The sequence below is a fragment of the Elephas maximus genome, chromosome 13 (genome assembly GCF_024166365.1).
Source record: "Elephas maximus indicus isolate mEleMax1 chromosome 13, mEleMax1 primary haplotype, whole genome shotgun sequence".
Classification (NCBI taxonomy): domain Eukaryota; kingdom Metazoa; phylum Chordata; class Mammalia; order Proboscidea; family Elephantidae; genus Elephas; species Elephas maximus.
This window is the reverse complement of record NC_064831.1, coordinates 54,327,852-54,354,699: the sequence shown is the minus strand read 5'-3', so window position 1 is coordinate 54,354,699 and position 26,848 is coordinate 54,327,852. Positions and strand designations below refer to the sequence as shown.

Sequence of the window (26,848 nt, the reverse complement as noted above, 5' to 3'; positions counted from 1 at the left end):
GGATCATCTTTCTCGGGAATAGGCATAAATATGGATCTCTTCCAGTCTGTTGGTCAGGTAGCTGTCTTCCAAATTTCTTGGCATAGACAAGCGAGCACTTCCAGTGCTGCATCTGTTTGTTGAAACATTTCAGTTGGTGTTCTCTCAATTCCTGGAGCCTTGTTTTTCACTATGCCCTCAATGCAGCTTGGACTTCTTCCTTCAGTACCGTCGGTTCCTGATCATATGCTACCTCTTGAAATAGTTGAATGTCGACCAATTCTTTTTGATATAATGGCTCTGTGTATTCCTTTCATCTTCTTTTGATGATTCTCGTGTCATTTAATATTTTCCCCGTAGAATCCTTCAATATTGCAACTCGAGGCTTGAATTTTTTCTTCAGTTCTTTCAGCTTGAGAAATGCTGAGCATGTTCTCTCCTTTTGGTTTTCTATCTCCAGGTCTTTGCACATGTCATGATAATACTTCACTTTGTCTTCTTGAGCGTCCCTTTCAAATATTCTGTTCAGCTCTTTGACTTCATCATTTCTTCCTTTCGCTTTAGCTACTTGATGTTCAAGAGCAAGTTTCAGAGTCTTTTCTGACATGCATTTTGGTCTTTTCTGTTTTTTTTCTGTCTTTTTAGTGACCTCTTGCTTTCTTCATGTATGATGTCCTTGACATCATTCCACAACTCGTCTGGTCTTCGGTCACTAGTGTTCAATGCATCAAATCTATTCTTAAGACAGTCTCTAAATTTAGGTGGGCTATACTCAAGGTTGTATTTTGGCTCTCGTGGACTTGTTCTAATTTTCTTCGGTTTCAACTTGAACGTGCATACAAGCAACTGATGGTCTGTTCCGCAGCTGGCCCCTGGCCTTGTTCTGACTGATGATATTGAGCTTTTCCATTGTCTCTTTCCACAGATGTAGTTGATTTGATTCCTGTGTATTCCATCTGGGGAGGTCTATGTGTACAGTCACTGTTTATGTTGGTGAAAAAGGGTACTTGTAATGCAGAAGTCATTGGTCTTGGAAAATTATATCATGCAATCTGGCATCATTTCTATCACCAAGGCCGTATTTTCCAACTACTTATCCTTCTTCCTTGTTTCCAACTTTCGCATTCCAATCACCAGTAATTATCAGTGCATCCCGATTGTATGTTCAACCAATTTCAGACTGCAGAAATGGGTAAAAATCTTCAATTTCTTCATCTTTGGCCTTAGTGGTTGGTGCATAAATTGGAATAATAGTCATATTAACTGGTCTTCCTTGTAGGTGTATGGCTATTATCCTATCACTGACAGCACTGTACTTCAGGATCCAGAAATGTTCTTTTTGATGATGAATGCAACACCATTCCTCTTCAATTTGTCATTCCTGGCATAGTAGACCACATGGCTATCTGATTCAAAATGGCCAATACCAGTCCATTTTAGCTCACCAATGCCTAGGATATTGATGCTTATGCATTCCATTTTATTTTTGATGATTTCTAGTTTTCCTAGTTCCATACTTCATACATTCCACATTCCAATTATTAATGGATGTATGCAGTTGTTTCTTCTCATTTTGAGTCATGCCACATCAACAAATGAAGGTCCCGAAAGCTTGACTCCATCCACATCATTAAGGTTGACCCTACTTTGAGGAGGCAGCTCTTCCCCAGTCGTATTTTGAGTGCCTTCCAACCTGAGAGGCTCATCTTCTGGCACTATATCAGACAATGTTCCACTGCTATTCATAAGGTTTACACTGGCTAATTCTTTTTAGAATTAGACCACTGGGTCCTTCTTCCTAGTCTATCTTAGTCTGGAAACTCAGCTGAAACCTATTTGCCATGAATACCGGTGGCATACCTTCCAGCATCACAGCAACACACAAGCTTCCACAGTATGACAAACTGACAGACAATAGAAATTATTCCGCCATAAAGAGAAATAAAGTCCTGATATATGCTATAACGTGGATGAACCTTGAAAATACTATGCTGAGTGAAATAAATCAGTCATAAAAAGACAAATATTGCATAACCCCACTTATTTAAAATATCTAGAATAGGCAAATAAACCAAAGTTTATCAGTGGTCACCAGGGGCAGGAAGGAGTAGGTAAAGGAGAGTCATTGTTCAGGGGACGCTAGGTTTCTGTTAATGGGGATGGAATACTTTGGAAACAGTGATAGTGGTGATGGTTGCACTACATGATGAATGTAATCAATGTCACTGAATTGTACATGTAAAAAAAAAAATGTTGAATTGGCAGATGTTTTGTTGTGTACATATTTGCAACAATTAAAAAAAAAAAAAACTGACAAAGCAAAACAGAACGTAAGGCCACTTCTACGTCATGAGCAAGCATGAACAAAAGGTTTTTTACATGAGAGTCATTCGTTAACTAGTTTATGTGCTGAAGGTTCTGAACTTTGGAATTTGCATGAGATACATCTGTGCTGTGGGACTCTGAGCAGAAGTGAACAAGACATCAACTGATGGAGATAGAAAGGTCTCCCATTCATCCCATACAATTCAGTACATTTCAGTCTGAAGGGAACAGCAGTCATTTAAGACTCCTGGATACCAATTAAAAAGAACAAACTAACAAAACACTCTGGAGGCTGAAACCAGAGCCCCTGACTGCATCTGTGGAAACAGAACATGTCAAAATATACTATTTCTCTAGACCTCAAGTCATGTATAGGAAAACACTGGATATATCTTTTTTTCTCCTAACCACAAGATTTTACAGTTAATAGAAATAGTCTCATCACTAAGCAGTAATTATATTAAAGGAAGAAAGAAGGTAAAAGAAAAAATCCAAGTGGAATTAAAGACCACAGTCTTACCTATTAGGCTCTTCTCAGGCGGAGGAGGAACAATGAAGCCATTCTGAGAGTGTTTCTCTGAGAGCTTCTCATAAAGACCCAGAAAGTCACTAAATCTTCTTTTCACTGCAAACTGTTTACTTCTGAACATTGGTAAGCTCGTCTTGGGGACAGAAAAAACACAAGGCAAATTCATTCCAAATTGGGATGAATCAGTATCTTGAAAGCCATCAGGCTGACATCACAGGAATACATCTCCCAGATTCCTGCCCTTTAGCTACTTGGCAAATAACTCTCTCCAAGGCAGAGTTCTTAAACTTTTTTGAGCTATAGTCCCCCTTGGCAGCCTGGGGAAGCCTAGGGAGCCCTTCTCAGAATGATTTTAAATGCATAAAATAAAGACAGGATTACAAAGGAAACCGATTAAATTCAAATACAATTTCATCCTCAGATTAAGAACTCCTGCTCTAAGGAAACACGTCGAATTCTAGCTTAATGCGAGAACTTTATGGTCACCGAAAACCCATTCATCCTGTACTGACTTATTAAGGGTATAAGCTGCTGGAATTAGAGCAGCCAAACTAGAGAAAAGACAGTGTAAACAGTGCTTCTAAGGGGAGAGGAGATGAAATGTCACAGCTGTAGACACTTTAACCTCTAGTGTCAGAGGAGCTGGAACTCAAAGGAGGCATACCAGCAAGCAGTAGACAGACAATACAAAGGAGACTTCTAGTAAAAAAGGCTAGGCCTAAATCATAATGAGATCATTTTATACTCACCAGATAGGCAAAATTTAAGGAACTTAGCCTCACCAAGTGTTGGCAAAGAAGTCAATCAATGGAAACTTTTACATACTCTCAATGGATGCATAAACTGGTACAAAGACTTTGGAAAATGGTTTTCATTTCTTATGAATTTCAACATCTGCACTACCTATGACCCAAGAAGGACTCCTGGTTACACACCCTAGAGAAACTCTTCCATGTGGGCACTAGCAGACATGTGCGAGAATGTTCCTGGTTCATAACTGCAAAGACTGGAAACAAGCCAAATGTTCAGAACAGGAAAATTAATAAGTACATTATGGTATATTCATACAATGGACTAACCACAACTGCTCACAACACAGGTGGGTCTGAGAAACAACGCTAAGTGAAGAAGGCACATTTTTTTCAGCATAGCATTTTTATGAAACTCAAAAACAAAGCAAAATAAATATGCTGCTTAGAGATACCTATGTGAAGACCTTTAATAAAGGCAATGGGAGAGAACTCAGGAGAGTGGCTGCATCTAAGTAAGAGGCAGAGGATGTGATGGGGAGAAGCATACAGGTAGATTCAATGGTGCTGACCTTAAGGCTGGTGGTAAGTTCAGGGCTCCATTTCATTATGCTTTGTATCTTACATATGATGTTTTCTAAATTTTGTATGCATTCGTATTATATAAATGAGGAAGACCAGCCTGGAGAGGCAAAGGTTAGGGGAAATATTAAAAGATGCTCCATAGATGAAACCTCAGAAGAACTGAGAATTTTTAAACAGGTGATCACTCTTAGTTTGGAGCAATCTACCAAACTAGCTCTAAGCCATAGTTCTTAAGTGGGACGGGGCTATATCAGAGACACTGCACGTCGTAATAACACTTACTAAGTTGCGCACAGAAGTGTTAGCTATTTGGAAGAAAACCGGAAAGGCTTAGTCTAGAGTATCTGGATGAGATCATGAAAGGGATGGAGGCTGGTCCATCCTGAGTGAACGTGAAGGAAGATGTTGGCAAAGAAACTAAAGAGAGACCCAGAGTTAATCTGAAGGATGACCTTCTTGGTGTGAGTACCCAAGCCTTTTAAGGTGGTCATCAACAGGGTCACCTGGACTCACCTGTGTTGTAACTTTGTAGGCTACGTAGGCATTCATACCATCCCCTGTGGGAGAAGAAAGCAGGAGAGGATTATTGTGTAGACCAAAGGAGTGTTAATCTAGCTAACATTAAACCAGGAATCACGCACCATAGGAGTCCTGTACAAGAAGGGATACTTGTTTCATCTCTGAGTTTTACACGCCATCTGAGAATCCAGTTCCTACTTGCCTCTGTGGTACATATCATGCCCCCACGGATGCTGGCTGGGCCCCAATTTCAAGTTGGACAAGAAAGTCAGTCCCCTGTTCCAAAGCCAGGCTCCATTTATACCCTCCACAAAGCAGCGCTGGACACTGACAATCCATCAGTTGTTACCACGCCAGTATTTGGGCTGATTACACACATCTGTCCAAAACCAAACAATTCTCTTGCTGTATAAAGCAGAGGAGGGGAAGGAAGCAACTGATGTCAAAGGAAACAAGTAGTTCCACCCTAGGCGGACTCTGGGCTCAGTTTGCTCTTTTAGAAACATCATCACAGTCTCTTGCATTGGTGCTGGGAGACACTGACTTCTGTGACCTAGCATGCTTACCCAGAGCAAAGGGCCTGGCAGGGGGCGCTTTTGCTGCCTAATGCCACACATTCTCCCTTTCCTGAGGAATTGTTTTTCTGGAAAAGCCTTTACCTGTTAAATAATTTGGGATTCATACAACTGTTTTTCTCTGTGGGAGTCTCCTGACCTAGACCACTTGGGGAGGAAGGTTAAGGTACCAATGATTGAACACTGAGAAGGCATATCTGGGGATCTAGACCCCCACAGCTCCAGTGCTAGGCTATGTGCTTCACGGGGGTTTGGTTCCCTTACTCCCTACCCTGAGTCCTCCCCACACCAAACACAAAAACCTCGTCAACAATTACTAGCTGCTTAAGCTTAAGCTCGAACTAGACCTGGGGAAAAGGGTAAGGAAAGCTGCAATACTGGGTCAAGAGGGTCAAATATTACAGCTGGTTTCAATGAAATGACTGGAAATAACTGCTTTTACAAAGTACGCAGAGAAGCTGGAGGTTATACCGAACAGGGGGCTTGCCTTCTCTACCTCCCCAGCCCCTACCAAAAAGCTCTGTATAAAACAGCTAAGTTTTAGAAACTACACTGACTACCCCCTTTAGTTTTCTTCTAAACCACTTACGCTACATTGCCAAATATTACTAAGGATGCTTACCACTGATGACAGGAAAAAAAATGTGAATTTATAGAAAAAGTATTCAAAATTTCATTCACAGTACAATCCAAAAACCAAACCCAGTGCCGTCGAGTCGATTCCGACTCATAGTGACCCTATAGGACAGAGTAGAACCGCCCCATAGAGTTTCCAAGGAGCGCCTGGCGGATTTGAACTGCCGACCCTTTGGTTAGCAGCCGTAGCACTTAACCACTACACCACCAGGGTTTCCAATAGTCATATTCCAATGTCCAAAAGGTCAATTCTTGGCAAATGATTTTTAAATATATATTTACTGCAATTAAAAAAAAAAGGGAAAGAAGAAATAAGGTCAATCCCATAATGTAGTGCCTGCAATTTTGGGAAAGTCCAAGTGCAAACAACTTAATATGCAAATCAGGATCTTCAGGCACTGACTGTCTGCCAGCTGCTTTACTGGAAGGGTGTGTGAAAATGAACATACTTATATGTGCGCACAGAGCACACCAGATCTGAAAATGTGTTAATATAGCAGTCTTAAAGTTTACATAATTTCCCAAATTCAGAGAGTAAAAGATGGCATATTCAAATTACCAAGACTCCAAAAAGAATATCCTGAAAGAAATAGTTGAACCTATCTGATGTGTGTGGGAAAGAGAAGCACATGTTGAATAAACAGCCCACAAAAACAGAAGGTGTTCCTATAAAGATCAGGCCTTGATTATGAAAAGGCTTTAAGGAGCTGGTTTCCTGGTATCTACATGACTAGAAATCTAGACTATGGTGAAAGGGGATGAAAGCGTATCACCTAAGAATGAATTCTGTTTAAATAAATCTGATTCATGGGATGTTTTAATCATCATCTCTCCTGGTTCGAACATTATGACTTGTTAAATGCTAAAGCAATCAGAATTAGTTATTTATAACCAGTCTTATTCCACCAAGGATTTCAAGCAGCTAATAGCTAGCTGAAAATCAGCATCAGAGAGGCAAGTGAAAATCGTAGACACAAACCCAAAGTTCTGGTCCAGGCTCTACCATGAACCTCGTTGTGCTGAACAGGAAAGCTACTTCATTGTTTGGTCCTCAGTTTCCCCAACTGTTAGATGAGGGAACTGTGTAAGATGCTTATAAATAGCTAGTGCAAGAGTCTAGGAAAAGTAAAAATTCAACAGCTTAATGAAAAACTATTTTGGCATAAAGTCTAATTTGACTTCATAAATTCCTATTCTGAGTTCAGAACAGAGAGGGGGTTGGGAATTACAATGTTTCCTCTTAACTGTACAAACACCACCTCTCTTTAGGAGGACAAAGCTCTGCACAGCCTCCTCTGTAAGGATCAATACCCGGAACAAGGAAAGTTGAGGCCTACTGTTTCCTGCTTACTAATAACCCTCATATGCTTGGGACAGGGGAAGGCTATCCTGAAAATCCAAGGTCTAGCCAAAGTTAAGCATTGTTCTTTTCTGAAGATGTAGTTTCAATTTGACCAAAATTCCACCTAGGCTCTTTGGTTTCTTATCTATGAAGAGAGACGTAGACTTTCTCACCTCATCAACGTATCGAGAGTACATGATAAATGACACATAACAAGAGCTTCAAACTTCTGAGAGAAAAACAAGTTCAGCATCCCAAAATTTTAGAACATGTGTTTTTAAGGTGCTTAAATGGAATTTATGATCTCAAAAGGGGATAAAATGCTCTCACCAACTCTATGGGAGAAGGCAACATTTAGGTTTTTGAAAAGGGATTCTTGTAGTGCTTGATGTCTTTGATTTTTCTTCTTGAAGCCAAAAAACCAAACCTAGTGCTGTCGATTCTGACTCATAGCGCCCCTATAGGACAGAGTAGAACTGCCCCATAAAGTTTCCAAGAAGCGCCTGGGGGATTCGAACTGCGGACCCTTTGGTTAGCAGCTGTAGCTCTTAACCACTACGCCACCTAGGTTTCCTCTTAAAGCCAACAAGAGCCTAAATGAAGTACTGGGTAACTGCTGTTTCTGGCCTTAGAAGCACAGGAAGAGGTATAATTTACAGGAATGGTAATGAAATACTTCATTCACATTGGCTAGCTCAGCTATGGAGCTAACCATCCACAAAGCAGCTTACTACGCTTTTCACAGCTAGAACCTGACATCACAAGGAATCCCAAGAACACTTACCTATCTTCTCAGGGTCAGTTATACCGACTGTCAAATCAAACTGGTCCTCGTGCTCTTCTTCCTCTAGCTTTTTAAAGAGAAGACAGATCATGACAGTTGATACCAAAAAAAGGCTCTTAATTTTACCCTGTTCTAACTTTTCATCAATATAAGATCAAGATGTATCTTTCTGTGCATCAGTGTTCAGCTCTGTCCCTTCCCAACAATCCTCATAAACCAGCTCCCGCGATTTTAAGTTGGGAGCCAGTTCAAAGGTCTTGGATAAACTTATTTCCTTAAAACTTTATTTTGACCAGAATGAGTAATTATTGCATTCTGGAAGACCTGTCTCTTTCTGCCTAAGGAGGAAATGAGGAAAAAATATACTCCTGAATATGGGAGCTTCTAGACACTAGATATCGTTAGTGATTTTTGAAAGCCTTTGTGCTATTCTCTGGGCAAGAGACACCCTGCCCAAGAAAGAGTCCTTTATTGGATTCTGGCTGTCCACTAACCATAAATGTCTTCTTCATGCATCGTAAATATTTTCTCAGGGTTCATGTAGAACTGAACTTCAGAATGGTAGCATAGAGTCCTAAAAATCTAAGCGAAGCAAGACCAATAACATATATTCTTACCTCCTCATAGATTGGCTGGGTCTTAGAAGAATGTGTGGCTTCCTGTGGTGGAAGAGAAATGAGCGTTTTGGCTGGTACCTTCTTCTGATTATTTTGAGTGCTGTCCAGGGATAGCTCCACTGTGGCATCTAAAATGAGTTGATACTTTAAAATCTAGGTCAACAATGAGTTTCTGATGGCTGAATTTCATCCTATAGGTCAAGAGACTTATAAGAATAACAGCAACTCCTCTCAAGACTCAGAGGTTCTTAGGCTAAGAGAACAAGAGTCATGAAATTTTGATGTGGATAAAAGGGCAGGCTGGTTTAAAAAAAAAAAAAAAAAGTATTCTTAGTAGAGCAGCCCCTCTTCCCCTCTTCTTTCTGGAGGGAACTTTGGAAACAACTACTTTGGCTACCCTCTCTTACCTAGAATTTAGGCAAGAATCAGAGATCGATCAGAAAGACTACACAGCCAAAGTAAGTGACAGTTTATTTTACTCTTAGGGCTATGCCTTTAGAAACTTGTATGAACACTGTTGTTATAACGGTTTGTAAAAGAAGAGTAAGTTCAGTTACCTGCTTTACAAACCAGTATGACAGAAGAGGCAGGTGTGCTGACAGCAAAAAATGACATCAAAGGAAAATCCGGGAAAACTATAAGCTAGAAAGAATGCATCTAAGATGCAAACACGGGGACACCTGTGCTTGTGAGCAGTTCTTAAACTGTGCTAAAGTAGCAGTGCTGTCCTCAGGTGTGGCTGTGTTCTTTCCCAGGTGTCACTGTGTTTGTATTTTTTTTTTTTTAGTAATTTTTATTGTGCTCTAAGTGAAAGTTTACAAATTAAGTCAGTCTCTCACATAAAAACTTACCTACACCTTGCTACATACTCCCAATTACTCTCCCCCTAATGATACAGCCTGCTCCCTCCTCCCTCCACTCTCTGTTTTCATATCCATTTCACCAGCTTCTAGCCCTCTCTACCCTCTCATCTCCCCTCCAGGCAGGAGATACCAACATAGTCTCAAGTGTCCACCTGATCCAAGAAGCTCATTCCTCACCAGCATCCCTCTCCAACCCACTGTCCGGTCCAATCCGTGTCTGAAGAGTTGGCTCCGGAAATGGTTCCTGTCCTGGGCCAACAGAAGGTCTGGCGGCCACGACCACCCCGCCGGGGTCCTTCTACTCTCGGTCAGATGATTAAGTCTGGTCTTTTTATGAGAGTTTGGGGTCTGCATCCCACTGCTCTCCTGCTGTGAGCAGTTCTTAAACTGTGCTAAAGTAACAGTGCTGTCCTCAGGTGTGGCCGTGTTCTTTCCCAGGTGTTGCTGTGTTTGTATCTTGGATGCATTCCTTCTAGCTTATAATTTTCCTGACTCTTCCTTTGATGTCATTTTTTGCTGTCAGCACACCTGCCTCTTCTATCATAGTGGTTTGTAAAGCAGGTAACTGAACCTACTCTTCTTTTACAAACCATTATAACAAGAACAAACAGTGTTCATACAAGTTTCTAAAGGCACAGTCCTGAGACTAAAATAAACTGTCACTTACTTTGGCTGTGTAGTCTTTTCTGCTTGATCCCTGATTCTTGCTTAAATTCTAGGTAAGAGAGGGTAGCCAAAGTAGTTTCCACTATGAGTCGGAATCAACTTGACGGCAACAGGTTTTTTTTTTTTTTGTCTTAAAAAGATTAAGTTATATTTAATATAGCTGCCCAAGGGGGGAAGGAGACATGTAATAACTGGAAATCTTCCTAATCAAAATAATTATATAAAAAAAATAGTGCTTAAGAGCCATCCTTTAACTATCTGGACAGTTGAGCAGAGCAACTCATTCCTGAGTGTTTGAGATTGGGGACTTTAAAAACAGCATCAGGTACCATTTTTAAGCATTAAAATTGTTAGACAAATAAAAAGAAAAAGGCATATATTAATACGTTAGGACTTTAGGATTCTTTGGGGGGAAAAAAAAAAGCCACATGAAGTATGTTTAGGATCCTGCAAGAAAAAAGTATATATTAACATGTTAGGACTTTAGGATTCTTTGGGGAAACAAACAAACAAACAAATAACCAGATAAAAGTATGCTCAGGATCCTCCACGTGCCCCGTGAGTAATCAGGTTACAGGCGCGCGTGGACGTGAAGACTAGACCTGACCCCAGGCCGTCGAGTTGATTCCTACTCGTAGCGACCCTATAGGACAGCGTAGCACTGCCCCATAGAGTTTCCAAGAAGCACCTGGCAGATTTGAACTGCCGACCCTTTGGTTAGCAGCCGTAGCACTTAACCTCTACGGTGGACGTGAAACAGGAGATGAAACAGAAGATGCTGATTGTTTAAAGCCTCAGGCTTATTAGAGTGCTACCAAAAGCCTTTTGAAAAACTGCATTTTCTACTGAAATTCACTTGACAAAGATGCCAAAACTTACATTAAAAAAAGATTTTATCTTTGAACTCTTGATAAAAGTAATGGAAAAGCCTTTGGGCTTCAGCAGAGAGACTCTGATCATCACTAATCAGGTGGAAAATACAATCTGAACATTTCATCTCCACGGTTAATACCTAAAACATCTGGAAGCTACTTGAGTCCTAAAATGCCTGACTATAGACATTCCTTCCTATAGACAGCTGTTCCTTTCTTAGTAGTGAGGCAGGTACTGGCTGCTTATGAAACTGGTAGGGGACAGAGCTCAATCAGAATCCTCGTTAGTAATAAATACAACCCTAATAAAGATTTCTACATGTTCATCTACAGAAAACCCAGTCCTAGGGGTAACTGGTTGGTCATTCTAGGATTTCAGGTTTTCTTATTAGGAAAGGTCATATAAATGTAACATCTCAAAGATAAGAAATTTATATTCTTTTCACTCTTCCATGTTTTAAAGATAATTCATTATTTGCATTTGTCTTCCAGAAACTTCATCCAAAAATGGTCACTACCAGAATGAATGGAAACTCTGGTGGTGTAGCGGTTAAGAGCTATGGCTGCTAACCAAAAGGTCGGCAGTTCAAATCCACCAGGCGCTCCTTGGAAACTCTACTGGGGCAGTTCTACTCTGACCTACAGGGTAGCAATTGACTCGACAACAATGGGTTAATGGGTTACCGGAACGAATAGTGCGTGTTTCAAGCTTGAAGGATAAAACGGGACTGGAATATCTTCTACCTCTTTATATTCCTCCTTCTAGGCTCTTCTTCCCTTCTGGGTCTTTTAAATTTCTCAGCAGACATCTAACGTGCGCATCCTCCCAAGATCTTACCCTTGGCTTTCCTCTTTCCTCTTCACCACCATTCTTTCCTTAGAGGATTTTATTCACATGGCAGCTTCCACTTCCAAGGAGACTCTAGGAAGGTGACCCCTTATTTCCAGTCTTCTCTCTTTCCCCAGAAAGAGTACCACAGTTCCAACCACCTCCTGGGGATTTCCTTTTGCATTTCAAACTTAAAACATCTAAAATCTACACTTACTTTTCCCCTAAAGCCAGTTTTTTCTTTAGAATGTGGTTCTATAAACAGTATCATTTTCCTCTCAAACCTTGGACTTGAAACCTTTGACTCTTGTCCTCAATGCTCATTTGTGAACACGCCATATGTCCAATCTCTAACACTAGATTTTGTGATACCTCTTTTGAAAGTTTCCACCTTTTCCTTCCTACTTCTATCACCTGAATTTTGGTCTTGGCCATTTTATTCTTGAACTAATTTGAGACCGCCTTCTGAAAAGTCTCCAGACTCTGCCCACTGCAGTCCCCTTTACATAATTCCACTAGATTAGCTTTCCTAAAGCATTACTTTGCCCATATCACTTTCCTTATTCAAAACTGCAGTGGATGGGCCAATGACTCTTAACTGGTGCTAGGATGAAAATTCAACCTATAATTACCAATGTTGAAAATCCTCCCAAACTATGTCTCCAGCCTTATCTTTCATGGCTTCCCTAAGAACCCCCTGCTTTGGCCCATCAAACTCATGCACTGTCCCCCAAACACACCTTATACTTCCTGCCCCACTATTTGTATATCCTTTTCACCTATATAATCCTGCTTCTTCCAGAAGTCCTTCAAGGTCACTCTAGACCAGGGTTGCTCAATCTCAGCACTATTGACATTTGGGGGTGGATAATTCTTTGTTGTGAGGGCTGTTCTGTGTATTGTAGGATGTTTAGAAGCATCCATGGCCTCTACCCATTAGATGCCAGTAGCACTCCCTCCCCAGTTGTGACAACAAAAATGTCTCCAAACCACTGACAAATATCTCCTGGGAGGCAAAATCTGTTGGGAATAGGGCAGTCCCCCCAAACAAAGAATTATCCATCCCAAAATGTTAATAGTGCCAAAGTTGAGAAACCCTACTCTAGTGTTTTCCAAACTGAAGGTTGTGGGTCATTGGTGGATTGTGAAATCAATGGTTGCCAAGAATATTAAAAAAGTGAAACAACAGAAAATTTCAGATTGTATTAGAGGGAGAAAGGGCAAGAAACTTTTGTTTCACTTTTGTACAAGTCTCTATATATTTTGGATTAGGACAATGTATTTCTTACTACATCTCCATCATGAGTCTAAAATTCCTACTTTAGTGATCTCATACTCCTACGAGCTCCTGTTAGTACTTCTACTGTTCCTCTAGCCACATTTATATTATCATTTAATAGTTATTTAACTCATGTTCTTAAACAACTGTATATTTATGTCTTACTCCCTAAACTTATAATGATGGCAAGGCCTGTATTTTACTTTTTTTTTGAGTTCTCCACAGTAGTATCTTACATAGTGTTATGTTCCCAATGCTTTTCTTTTTGCTTTTGACTTTAATTCAGCAACTTAACAAAGCCATTTCCACACTTGCCTGCAAAGAGGTCCTGTGGCTCTTGGTCTTGTTCCTCATGGACTCCATTTTCTTTGGAGCCACTGTTGATGGGAAGAAGGGAAGCAGTTCTCTTTGGAGACTGGGACTTACTCTGAAAAAAAGGATATACTCTGAATAAAATAGTGCCATTAAAAACAAATCCAACCTGCCTAGAAAGTGACTTTTAATGCATCCCTCAGTGGCTCCCATAGGTGTTTAGGGGAAGACAGGATGACTCGTCAGCCAATTCAACTCTCTGGTGGCCTATATAAGCAACAAATCATTACTAGTGATGTAAGTGCTGCTCATGGGATCACACAGCTAAAACAAACTCACAGATTCTCTGGTTAATTTTCTAACACTCTAACCTTGCTGGAATGCCCTACCTCAAAGCACATGACACCAACCCTGGAATGTGTACCTACAGATAATCCTCAAAAGAACCTATCGAAATGCAAAATGCGAACGCGTCTCTCCTGCTCAGTTCATGACCTTTATTCTTTCAAATGCTGATGGAGGCACATTCTAGTGACCAGGCTCTGATCCTGGCTTACTCTGTGTCTTGGACCAAACTATTAACTGAAGTCCAGTTGTGTGGATATTACTGACCCACCTGTCAGGCAAATGAAGGTATAACACTTTACATCTAATGCTGTTTGTAAATAGCTTCTCTTCTCATCCTTAACTCACAAGAACACAATCTCCAACCACACCCGTGTCAGACTAAATAAAAACCAGTCATGCTTAGCCTAGTGGGTACGTGGTGAAAACAATCAGTCCATGATGTTTATTAAAAGCTCAGTGATCAGCCGCAAGCAAGGGTGGGCTGTGTCCCCAGACCGGTGCCAGAGTGAACAAAGCCGGATTGTGCAGAAAGTCAACAGAAAGCTGGGAACCTGGTCTCAAAAGCCTTGGCGTTGTACTGCAGGATTTTGAAGTTCAGACCCTAAGGCCAAATAAGTTAAAAGACCTGACTTAAGGGACCTTTTAGGAAACATTTCCTTACAAATTTGAGTTTGTTCCTTGGAGATGGGCTGTTTCTGACCCAAAAGAACCAGGTAAAATGAAAAATCCATTGGGTACTCTGAATTTGCCATGCCAACAATCCCATACCAACATTGGGGCCACCCTCCAAGAAAGAAACTGTTACCAATATTTAGATTTATATGAGCAAACAATACACTTACTGGAACTTTTCTATGCTAACAAAGTCTAATGAGCACTTAGCTGTGTATGCTTAATCCCAGTTCTGTTACAGAATTATACAGACTGTGATTCTGTCCTCTAGCTGCTTCCACAAACTTAAAAAAAAAAAAAAATCACTGCAGAGACAGAAAATAAGTAACAGGTCAAAGACAAAGCCAGTATTTCCCCTTTGCCTCTAACATTGCCAAACACCTCCCTACACATACTCTTATACGGTACAAGAATCTCGTAAGAATACCAGTGCCCAGGCTACCTGATTTGTTTTCATTCAGTTCCATGTGGGAGAGGTTAAAACCCAAGATACATTAAGGATATATGTACGCAAATGTAGTTTACTTAGAGCTTCCCAAGGAGAACAAAGGCACAGGTTAGAACTTAGCAATTTTTTAAAAACAGCTACAAAAGCCCACTCCTGTGGTATGGAGATGAGTAAAGCCAGCTTTCCATATCTGATTTACCGTCTAAACTTGGAAGGTTAATGCCTAAGAACATTTTCTGGAGCAGTCAGAATGGCAGTCTGTCTTTCTGTGTTCTAATCAAATGGGACAGACCAGACAGATGGGATACATACTTCAGGGACAACTACAACACGCCACCCCCTTCAAGGCCTAGGCCATAATTTGCTTGACTAGAACTGTGATTTAAACAAAGACTTGTGCTTCCTTTGTAAGCTAGGTAACAACTCAACTACCTGTGAGAAAAGTGCTCCTCAGATATTCTCTGCGACACCATCCAAAAACTAATGACTGAATTCTAAAAGTGTTGAAGAAAGGTAAATTGATTAATATACTTCTCAATCTTTCCAATGTAGCTCTTTGACAAAATTGATCTTCTACTTATGTAAAACTTTGTATCCAGTTTCCCGCCTCTAAAATCTGTATTTTCTCATGTCATTAAAAGTTGTATAAATGATGACTTTTAGCCACTTTACTCTCCATCATATGGGTATAGTACCGTATAATCATTCCCAAGGCTGAACATTTAGATGGTTTCCAGGTTTTCACCATCACAAATAACATCCATCTTATGTTATCAGTCCACATCTGATTATCTCCTTGGGAAAGATTCTTAAATAGAATTACTGGATATAAAATTTTCAAAGGTTTTGTTAAACTAAACTGCCTTCCAGAAAGACTACTGATTTACTCCACCCCTGCCCCCAACTAGAGGAGTGCTGCATAGCATTCTCCTCTCTTTAATCTTTGCACGGTGACTGGTGAAAAGCTGTCTTTTTTCCATGTGTTTATTGGCTGTCTGAACACCTGTGTCTTGACCTGATGTCCTTTGCCTGTTTTTCTAATAGGGTGTTATTCTTCACTGCTGTCGGGTCCCGCCTCATGGCAACCCCACGCAGAACAGAGCCCGACGCTGCCCAATCCTGTGCCATCCCCGTGATCACTTGGGGATCAGACTGTTGTGATCCACCTGGGTTTTCACTGGCTGATTTTGGGAAGGAGATCACCAGGTCTTTCTTCCTAGGCCATCTTAGTCTAGAAGCTCTGCTGAAATCTATTCAGCATCATAGCAACATGCAAGCCTCCACCGATGGAAGGGTGGTGCCTAGAATCAAATCTGGGTCTCCTTCATGGAAAGCAAGAATTTTACCACTGAATCACCAACGCTTTTTGGGTGTTAGTGTTACTTCAACAGGTGTACAGACTTCTTACATAATAAGTATATTAACCCTCTTTATGGTATGTTATACAGTATCCCTCCCCAACTTCATCTCAACAAATTTATTTTCAGTTTGATTGGTTTGAACTGGCATTGGACAAATTAAGCTTATTTCTTTAGGATGAAGAATACCTAGCATACAGTTGGTCTTCAAAGCATAAATATATTCTCAAGTTTTACTTGAAATGAGATTCAAAAGCAACAGAGCAGAACCCCTTTGAAGGACCGAAATGGAGTCCTGTTCATGCTATCCCACAGCCGTCCAGTACTGTTACGGAAAACGAGTCTTCATGAGGCTGGTCTATAGGAACAGCTTACTTGTCATCAAAATGCATACCTACCTGGGCATTAAAACATAACACAACACATTTCATATGCTATGCTTAAGGTTAAAAGGCTATTTTCTATTCAGATTTATGGAGGTATAATTTACATAAAAAGTGAGTTTTGAATCAACACGTAAAATTTTAGTAAGGATGCATTTTGGGTATGCACATTTGACAGGGAGAAGGGAGGAGGCACATTGTTTACAGTGAGTGTCAAAATCAACACTAAAAATAAGCCTTGCTTTTTAATCCATACTTTAGAAACCTCTTGGTAGTCAACAAGAAACCCTGGTGGCATAGTGGTTAAGTGCTATGGCTGCTAACCAAAGGGCCGGCAGTTGGAATCTGCCAGGCACTCCTTGGAAACTCTGTGGGGTAGTTCTGCTCTGTCCTATAGGATCGCTATGAGTCAGACTCGACTTGTCGGCACTGGGTTTGGTTTTTTTGGTTTGGTAGTCAAAAAGTCACTGCTGTCCATCTGTTTGAAAAGGGGTAAATTTCTAAGTAACAGATTAAACTACTCTCTGTGATGCAAACAGTATGTTTGTGATGTAGTAAGTAAATCCAAAGAACTGCCCAGCTTACTTCCCCTCGGCCCCCCCCTCTTTTTTTTTTTAATAAAGGAAGTATTCTTTCTTTTAGCGCATAGACTCCTAGACTAGGATATCCAACACCTGCTGACTCCCTTTGGCTGTTAATTCCAGCAGGAGGTTCCACTGATAAGTCTGTTTAAAAGTTCAAGCGGTTCTGTTTGTCATTACAAGAGAGGATAGACAGCCCAATACTCATTCACGTAGAGGCACTATAAAGATCTGCCAGTAATACAGCACTTGTGTTAGGAGCAAACAGGTACTTCTTGACAACTACCATCCTCAAACCATGAGGGCCATGCCACTAACACAATTTTCTTTGCTTTAGGAAGGACAGAAGTGGCTGGCTGTCCCTCAGGGCTGACACAGCCATTCTGCACTGAAATGCCCTACGGTGATTCCAGAGGGTTTTTTTTTGGGGGGGTTAATCTCGTTGCTCAACTGCTCTGCTCCACGCAGAACCCTCTGTTACATTCAAGGACGGTAGAAGGAAGGGTAAAACCCAAAAAACCAAACCCAGTGCCATCGAGTCAATTCCAACTCATAGCGACCGTACAGGACAGAGTAGAACTGCCCCATGGAGTTTCCAAGGAGCGCCTGGAGGATTTGAACCGCCGACCCTTTGGTTAGCAGCTGAAGCACTTAACCACTATGCCACCAGGATTTCCAGAAGAAGGGTACAGACTGTTAAAACTCTCCACCGTATTTAGGGGTCTGATTCAAATTAAACACTAAGGGAACACCGCTGCTACTGGAGGACTAGAATACTTATTTTCTGATGGGAAATCAGTACGCTTTAGGCAAGATGGAGCTAAGGAGTTGTGTGAGGACATTCATGGAACAAAGCAAGAACACTAAGTCAACCCCAGGAACTATACCCACAAGATAACAGGGCAGCCATGCAGTCTTTAAAAATTACCATAACATGAAATACTGCTCCGTTTGGACCTCTATTTCTAGGGAGAATTGAGTGACATGGGACAATATATTAGTTTTCTGTCGCTACTGCAACAAATTACCACAAACTTAACAGCTACACAAGGCAAATTTATTATCTTACATTTCTGTAGAAGTCCAACGCAAGTTTCCTGGGCCTAAAATCAAGGTGTAGGCAGGCTTTAGGGAAGAATCTGTTTCTTTGCCCTGCAGCTTCTAGAGGTTACGCACATTTCCTTGGCTCAGGACCTCCTTCCTCCATCTTCAAAACCAGCAGTGTTGCATCTCTCTGTGCCTTCCTTTCAGAGTTACATCTTCCTCTGATTCTCTCTTACATTTTTTAAAGATCCTTGTGATTACATTGGGCTCACCTGGATAATCCAGGATAATTTCTCTTTCTTAAAGTCGGTTAATTAGCAACCTTAATTTCCTCTTAACCTTAACTCCCCTTTCTCATGTAACCTAACATAGTCACAGGATCTGGGGATTAGAACACAGACATTTTTGGGGGGCTGTTATTCGGCCCACGACAGGCAGTGACCCTTCTCTTACCACCAGGTTTCGGAGGTGGCACAGATGTGCTAAAAAGCACCTGCGCTCAGAGGAATGGACATTCAGTGTTGATGAAATTTGGGAATGAAATGCATCTTCCTCTACACACTGGGTGAACAGTTGATTATCTCAAATGGTTTCACAATATCAGCCCTCCTCATAGCTTAAGGAGGGAATTTTACCCTGGGATTCATATAATTCAGAGGATCTATGAATGTGGGTGGAAACACTGGTGGTGTCGTGGTTAACTGTTACAGCTGCTAATAAAAAGGCTGGAAGTTCAAATCCACCAGGTGCTCCTTGGAAACTCTATGGGGCAGTTCTATCCTACCCTATAGGGTCGCTATGGGTTAGAATCGACTCGACGGCAATGGGTTTGGTTTGCCTTGGTTATGAACTTGGATTGAGAATAAAATTATAATTTCATTTTCAGTAACCCTTGCTGAAATTCAGCATTTTCTTCAGTTATAAAGACACGCAACAAACCATAATAGTAATAGCTGAGACTACAGCTAATACAAATTAGATTTTTTATATATTATAGTTGTTGCAGATCTCAAAATATCATTTATGTGCATCTCTATTTCAAAGTTATGGTAGTTATCAGACCCATTGTTGTCAAGTCGACTCATAGCGATCCTATTGGACGGAGTAGAACTGTCCCACAGGATTTCCAAGACCCTAATCTTTACAGGAGCAGACTGCCACATCTCTCTCCCACGGGGTGGTTGGTGGGGTCAAACTGCTGACCTTTTGGTTAGCAGTTGAGTGCTTTAACTACTGCACCACCAGAGCTCCTTACCGACCCCTAGGTAATGTATTAAAAAGCCCATGTTACCAATATAAAATTGTTTTAATATGTTAATAACCATATTTCAATATAATTGGTTTCCTTTATGATCTAATGTGCTTTATTTTATGTATTTAAAAACACTAGCGAATGGTCTATAAGCTTCCACTGGACTGGCCATTGGGTCCTGAGCACAAAAAAAGGTGAAGAACCACTGAGCCAGAGGGCAGAAGGAGAGTGGGGAAAATGAGGCTGAAGCTAGCCACTGAGCTAGCTAAGGAGAACCATGAGCAAGTCCATTAGAGACCTCAAACTGAAAGGGCGCATCATGAATCTACCAAATTTAGCTACAGACATTTCTCCTGAATTCTCTGATGTAATTTCCCTACTAAAATTTTTGAGTCTCAAACTAATGTAACTTAGAAAGGCCCAGAGAACTATGGAAGGATCAGAGTACTAATGGGTGTATTATCTTCTAAACTGAAAATGCAAACCCAGTTCAAAACCGGCTTGGACAGCAGAATGAAGCCCAGCTGTCCATCTGACTAAGCAAAAGAATAAGCCAGAAAAAGTGAGCAACAGGTTCTTCCTGGAGATGAGAAACTTACAGCCACTTGTGCTAGAACTATCAACCACTCATGAATTATTTACACAGATAGTTACCTAAGAGTGCTGAGGAGCTTTGAGGACTTAAAAAAAAAAAAAAGGGAGAACAATTACAGTGCTCTTTGTCCTCTCTCCCCTCTCAGCCTAACAAATCCAAATGGCCACGTCATCAGAGCTGCCTTCTAACACCTGAGTATGCAAAGGGGCAGCAACTCCCCACAGAAACCAGAAGTCCAACTGCAACTTCTGTTGCTTCTCTCTTAAGCCCCAAACTCTAATTTTAAATAAATTTTAAGTTGGGTTCTTACTAGTCGTCTTTAAAAGTCTTCTCTCATCTCTCTTTCCCTCACAATGCTTTGTGACTACTTTTATTTGCTTTTCTTCTATAACCTTAAAAGCTAGGTTAACTGCTAGTATAACTGTACTGTCAAGAAATGTTAGTCTATGTACTTTAGGAAAAAATAAACTTATTAGAATAAAACTTATTTGCGACTTCAGCTGAAGATGAAAATAAGTCTTTGGACCTTACACCATTGCCCGACTTTTTAAAGGACAGTTTCATCAGACCTGTGTGAAAAATGTGTCAACTTCTAATCTTTTGACCGGATGTGACCATCTGAGGTTAGCTCCAAAAACAAGTTTTTGAGGCAATAGGCATAAAGAAAATCCTACATACCAGTGGGAAGCTTACCTGTGACTATTTACTAATGTTCGTTATAAATGACTTAACCATTAACTAAAGAGACTAAGCAATAAACCTTTGTTTAAAGATAGTCATGTAGATTCACTTTCAGAAGTCTAGTTAACACTGAAGAAGGGCTAGTGCCAAGAAACTTATTATGTATGCATTGCACCCTGGGGAGAAGCTACCGTACATGTTTTGTAGAATAGAGAACTAAAAAATTAGCCAGTTAAACCATCGATCTCCTTATGGTTGTTTTTTTTTTTTTTAATTGTACTCTAGACGAAGGTTTACAGCAAACTAGCTTCTCATTAAACAATTAATATACATATTGTTCTGGGACATCGGCTGCCAATCCCATGTCACATCAACACTCTCCCCTTCTCAACCTTAGGTTCCCCGTTACCAGCTTTCCAGTCCCCTCCTGCCTTTTTGTCCTTGCCCCTGGGCTGGTGTGTCCATTTAGTCTTGTTTTGTTTTATGTACCTGTCTAATCTTTGGCTGAAGAGTGAACCTCTGGAGTGACTTCATTACTGAGCTAAAAGGGTGTCTTGGGATGCATCAATTGGTCTCAACCCACCTGGAGCAAAGGAAAATGAAGAACACCAAGGTCACACGACAACTAAGAGCCCAAGAGACAGAAAGGGCCACGTGAACCAGAGACCTACATCATCCTGAGACCAGAAGAACTAGTTGGTGCCCGGCCACAATCGATGATTGCCCTGACAGGGAGCAGCACAACAGAGAACTCCTGAGGGAGCAGGAGATCAGTGGGATGCAGACCCCAAATTCTCATAAAAAGACCAAACTTAATGGTCTGACTGAGACTAGAGGAATCCCGGCGGCCATGCTCCCCAGACGTTCCGTTGGCACAGGACAGGAACCATCCCCGAAGACAACTCATCAGACATGAAAGGGACTGGTCAGTGGGTGGCAGAGAGATGCTGATGAAGAATGAGCTAATTATATCAGGTGGACACTGGAGATTGTGTTGGCATCTCTTGTCTGGAGGGGGGATGGGAGGATAGAGAGAGAGGGAAGCTGGCAAAATTGTCACGAAAGGAGAGACTGAAAGGGCTGACTCATTGGGGGAGAGCAAGTGGGAATACAGAGTAAGATGCATGTAAACTTATATGTGACAGACTGATTGGATTTGTAAACGTTCACTTGAAGTTTAATAAAAGTTAATAAAAAAAAAAAAAAAAAGGGTGTCTTGGGGCCATACTCTCGGGGTTTCTCCAGCCTGTGTCAGACCAGTAAGTCTGGTCTTTTTTTTTTTTTTGTGAGTTAGAATTTTGTTCTACATTTTTCTCCAGCCCTGTCCGGGACCCTCCACTGTGATCCCTGTCAGAGTAGTCAGTGTCCTTATGACTTTTTATAAAGTTACCAAATTCTGTCCAGATCTAAGGAAGTTATTCTATAAGCACTCAAATGGAAATAAACTGATCTCAAAAAGAGCTGATTTGTTCCCCCTCAGGGCACACGCTACATTGATCACAGATTTTGGGCTGGATCCTAAATGACCATGTCCTTTCAGGTCTCAATGTTAACGTATAACTTACATTTATAAAACTCTCTGCAGTCTATAAATTACTGTCAATCAGGAGCCAATTACTATTTAAGACTCTACAATACCAATAAAAGTTATATTGCTGATTAATCTTAAAACCCCAGTGGGCATATATAAATAATTATTTGTTAATCAAAGACTAATTATTCAATATATGACTTTTCAAATTCCTTGCTATTCTTTTTTTTTTTTTTTCCTATTGGATCATATAAGTCTTTTATTTTGCAGGTTTTTTTTTTCAACTTTTACTTTAAATAGGTAATATTTGCACATGGTGAAAACTAAAATGTACAAAAGCAGCACATGGTGAAAACTAGCTCCCCTCCACATCTTGGACCCCAGCCACCTAATTTCCTTGCACATAAGACACACTGTTACTACTTTCTTGTATACTCTTCCAGAGATATTTTATGCATATTCAAACAAATTCCCACACACACATACATTTTTATAAGTAGCAGCATAATAAACTTCTGAACCTCTCTTCTTTTTCACTTAACAAAGTACCATGGTATACTGGTATCTTGGGGCTGTCATAGCAAAGTACCACAAATTGGGTGGCTTAAAACAGTAAAAATTTATTCTTTTACGGTTTTGGAGACTAGAAGTCTGAAGTCTGGGTATCAGCAGTGTGGGTTTTCCTGATAGTTTTGGGAAAGAATCTGTTCCATGCCTCTCTCCTACCTTCTGGTGATCTCCTGAAATCTTAGGTGGCTATTCCTTCTTTATCCTATTTCGTTTCTTCTGGCCATTTTCCTAATCACTAGGATTTCAACTCAAGAATAAGACTAATGGAAAAAAATTTTTTAATTGGCCTGATACTCATTGTTGTTGAGTCAATTCCAGCTCATAGTGACCCTATAGGACAGAGAACTGCCCCATAGGGTTTCCAAGGAGTGGCCGGTGGATTCAAACTGTCAACCTTTTGGTTAGCAGCCGAGCTCTTAACCGCCGCATGACCAGGGCTGATACATTATCAAAAGAAGTTACCAGAATTGTCTAAAATCTGAGACTATCATTTATGTATGTTTTCCTTCTTCGTTTCAGCACGAGAAGTCTACATTGTTCTTCCCTTGAAATTTGCAAGGCAGATCTAACTATGATCCCGGCATACTGCTGAACAGAGAGGGGCATATAAGAACTCCTGGGGAGGCAAATAAAAGAGCTTCCTTCAATTCTATCCTTAGGTTTACAAGTACAAAAAGGAGGCCAGTGAAGTAAAATGAGGTATAAAAATATATGTATCACTTAAGTCTGATTAACATGGTAATTTTAAGCAGTAGCAGAGCTGAAAAGACTGGCTCCAATTTAGCCTCTCAGTTTCATAAAGAAAAGGGGAAGATAAACCTATCCCATAACTAAGAAAGTTTTAGCTAAAAAGATAGACATCTGGATTCAGCTCCACAGCAAAGACTCAGATGATAGAAGTTTTAAACCTTTGTTTATAGGCCCACAAAGGAAGAGGCTGAAAGAAGATAAAGTCTTAGGTATTTTAAGAATCAGACATTCCACAAGCTGGTTTTCAGTCTTTAAAAAATGACTTAAGATTTGTTCTAATAATTCTTTTAACTTTAGTCTCTCCCATTCAAATAACTGGGTTGTAGATTCTGAGACACATATCACGTGCTGTTCTTTTGACTATAAATCAAATCACATTTCTATTACTGCATTAACACAGCCTCTAGGGCTATACAAGAGAGCAGATGGGATGTTAATAGCAACAGCTGTGACATCAATGTCCAGGAAATGACATTCAGACCATCAACGAGTTTCACACTTTACGTTCCTCAGTGTTCAGTTCTTCAATGCCCCTCTCTTTGCCTTCAAAACCAGCTTTCAACAGGCAATAAAACACAATATAAAGATAAATCAGTAAGTGCCTACTTTGATGGCTTTGAGCTAATCAAATAAACCTTACTCCTAGTTAATTTTCATAAGCTACACTAACCATTTTTAGGGTTAATTAGTTTAACTTTTTCTAATCCATTATTTGATTTTGTGAGTTTTTTGATTCTTAGAGTTTACAATCGTTGCTAAATCTTAGCTGGACCAAGCAGTGTTTCGTTGTGTTGTACACAGGGTCTCTATGCGTCCTAACCGACTGGACTGCACCTAACAACAACAGTTTACAAATGCTCATCAGCAAATACAGCTCAAGTGCTCAAAAACTAAGTACTCTTTAAATGTTTACTATATGCAAGGCAGTCTCCTAAGTGTTTCACAAGTATTCTAATTTAACCTTCATTATAATGATGGAGGTAGATACTATTATTCACATTTTACAGATAAGGAAACAGTATAATTAAGGGCCCTGCCCAAGATTAAGCCAACAAGTAGTAGAAAAAAAATTTTTTTTTTTTTATAGAGCCAGGATTTATTTAAATATATGCAGTCAGACTTCAAAGCCCACACTCTTAATTACTTTATTCTTCAGGGTTATTCTTTACCAACAGAATCACTCCAATGCCCTATTTTCTTTGGCTCACAACTAAAGCATTTATTAGAATATAATTTGTATTTAATGCCTGTTTAACAAGACATGCACAGCTTAACTAGTCAGGAATCTTGGGGTCTTCCTGAAGATTAACACCAAGGCAGGTAGCTCAAAAGAAGGTTTACAGGTGGCATTTTAGCTTCCTTAGCAACTCAATTTTCCTGGTTGAAAATCTGAATAAAAATAATTATGCATTCTGCGGTAGAGTAAGGTCATTCTGACCCCCTTTGCCCCATAGCTGGAAATTAAGCAAAGGATTTTTACAGTCTTACAATAGAGAAGTATTGATGCCTCTGTAAAGCAACCTGGTGGGATCAATCAACTCTCACCCTCCTGAACTTCTTTAGATAACTCTAGAAAACAACACCTCACCTTTCCAAGGTGCTTTTTAGAAATTAACATTTGCATATGTAGCCAATCGCTTTCAGTGCCAGAGCTTCTATTTTTCAGATATCCAGTGTGCATATCTACCATCTGGGCAGTTTATCAATGGTAGCTGTTCTCCATGGCTTATGGGAGAATTAGTAGAGGAACAGACTAAAGGTACAGAAAACCTAACACTTGAAATCTAAACTAGTAGCAAGAGTTACATTTTTTTCTCAGAATAACACAGACTTCAGCAAATAGTTTGAACAGTTATTAGCATCAGCAAGCATTTTATGAGCCGAGATTATGGGCTCAATTCCTGAAGACAGTGTAAGAAACATTCTAACGATTGCCACTGGAGGCTTTTAGCAAGATATTTCCAAGACACGTAATCTTTTTCTGACATACATAAGATGAGCATAAATGAGAGTCTCCCAGGAAATGATCGAACTTTTTCAGACACAGGCTGTTTATTTAATCACTTTTTATGGTAGCTACAAACTGAGTAACTACTATAAAAAGAAATATTATGGAAGGAAAAAAGATGAATAAATCCGCAGACCCAGCATTGAATAAGTTTACAACTTTGAATGAACCATACCAAGTGAATCAGTATTCTCACAAAACAGACCAAAACGTCGTTACTGGTTCCAGAACTGATTACCTATTTCCACATATAAAGATTAGTTTCTTCCAATATCTAACTCTTATTAGAAATCTGGCTATTACGAGGGGAAACACCATTTCCTCCTGGGACGTACAGGTTTGTTCCTACTGAGGCACTCAGGCACTTTATAAGACATCCCTTTAAAAGGGACAACGCCTTCTGGTCTATGTAGTGCTCTATCTGGCAGGGCCCTCCCTCAACCAGCCAGAGGAGGCCAGATTTTCCTGGAGATCAGGGGAGTCAAATTAATATCCAGAAAAGGCCTTTGGTAATTACCGGTAGGTGCTGGGCTAATGAAAGGATCTGTGGGCGGGTCACTATCCCGGGCCACTCCAGATAACATTATTCATCCCAGAAGCAGTGATGCGTGGGAAAGTAAGGTCTGCACCCCGTTCCCTTATCCTGACCTATTAAGTCGCCCGGGCAGGGAACGAGCAGCAAAACAGTCCCGTGGATTCGTGAGGTCACCCCACAGCTGGGCCAAATGACGGCCTCGGCAGCTCTTCGCTGTCAGGGACCTCGATGGAGAAACCACCACACCCCTCATCCCTCACGGTCCGCCCAGGCCCTGTGGCTCGAAGTCCAGCCAGGCCTCCGAGCCCAGATTACTGTCACCGATGCGGACTCAACGGGCCTACTCTGCCCAGCTTTCCGGACCCTCATCGAGCCTCTCTTCCCTTTTGGGGCGCCCGCCCGGCCCAAAGGGTGCGAACTCACGGCCGCCGCGGCGCCGGTGAAAATGTCCTCCCCCTCAGTGTCGCTGTCCCCAGCCTCGGGTTCTGACCCCCCAGCCGCCCCCTCGGACTCCAGACAGGGAAAGGGTGGAGGGAGTCTCTCCGAGGCACTACAGCCACCACCACCGGACGCCATCTTCCTGCACTCGCGGCGGAAGCCGCAACAACAACTTTATAGAGAGATAGAGCCG

General features: G+C 40.8%; 1 protein-coding gene across 1 annotated transcript in view; it reads right to left on the bottom strand.

Annotated features, from left to right (window-relative positions):
- Positions 1-26,827, bottom strand: part of SNX1 (sorting nexin 1) — a 37,702-nt gene extending 10,875 nt beyond the window's left edge. The window contains exons 1-6 of the mRNA XM_049905642.1: positions 26,641-26,827; positions 13,465-13,576; positions 8,641-8,768; positions 8,024-8,090; positions 4,681-4,724; positions 2,825-2,966 (exon numbers count right to left, since the gene is read on the bottom strand). Coding sequence (XP_049761599.1) covers positions 2,825-2,966; positions 4,681-4,724; positions 8,024-8,090; positions 8,641-8,768; positions 13,465-13,576; positions 26,641-26,793 — 646 coding nt within the window. The 5' untranslated portion in view covers positions 26,794-26,827. The remainder of the gene's footprint in view (positions 1-2,824; positions 2,967-4,680; positions 4,725-8,023; positions 8,091-8,640; positions 8,769-13,464; positions 13,577-26,640) is intronic.
- Between the last annotated feature and the right edge of the window lie 21 nt (positions 26,828-26,848).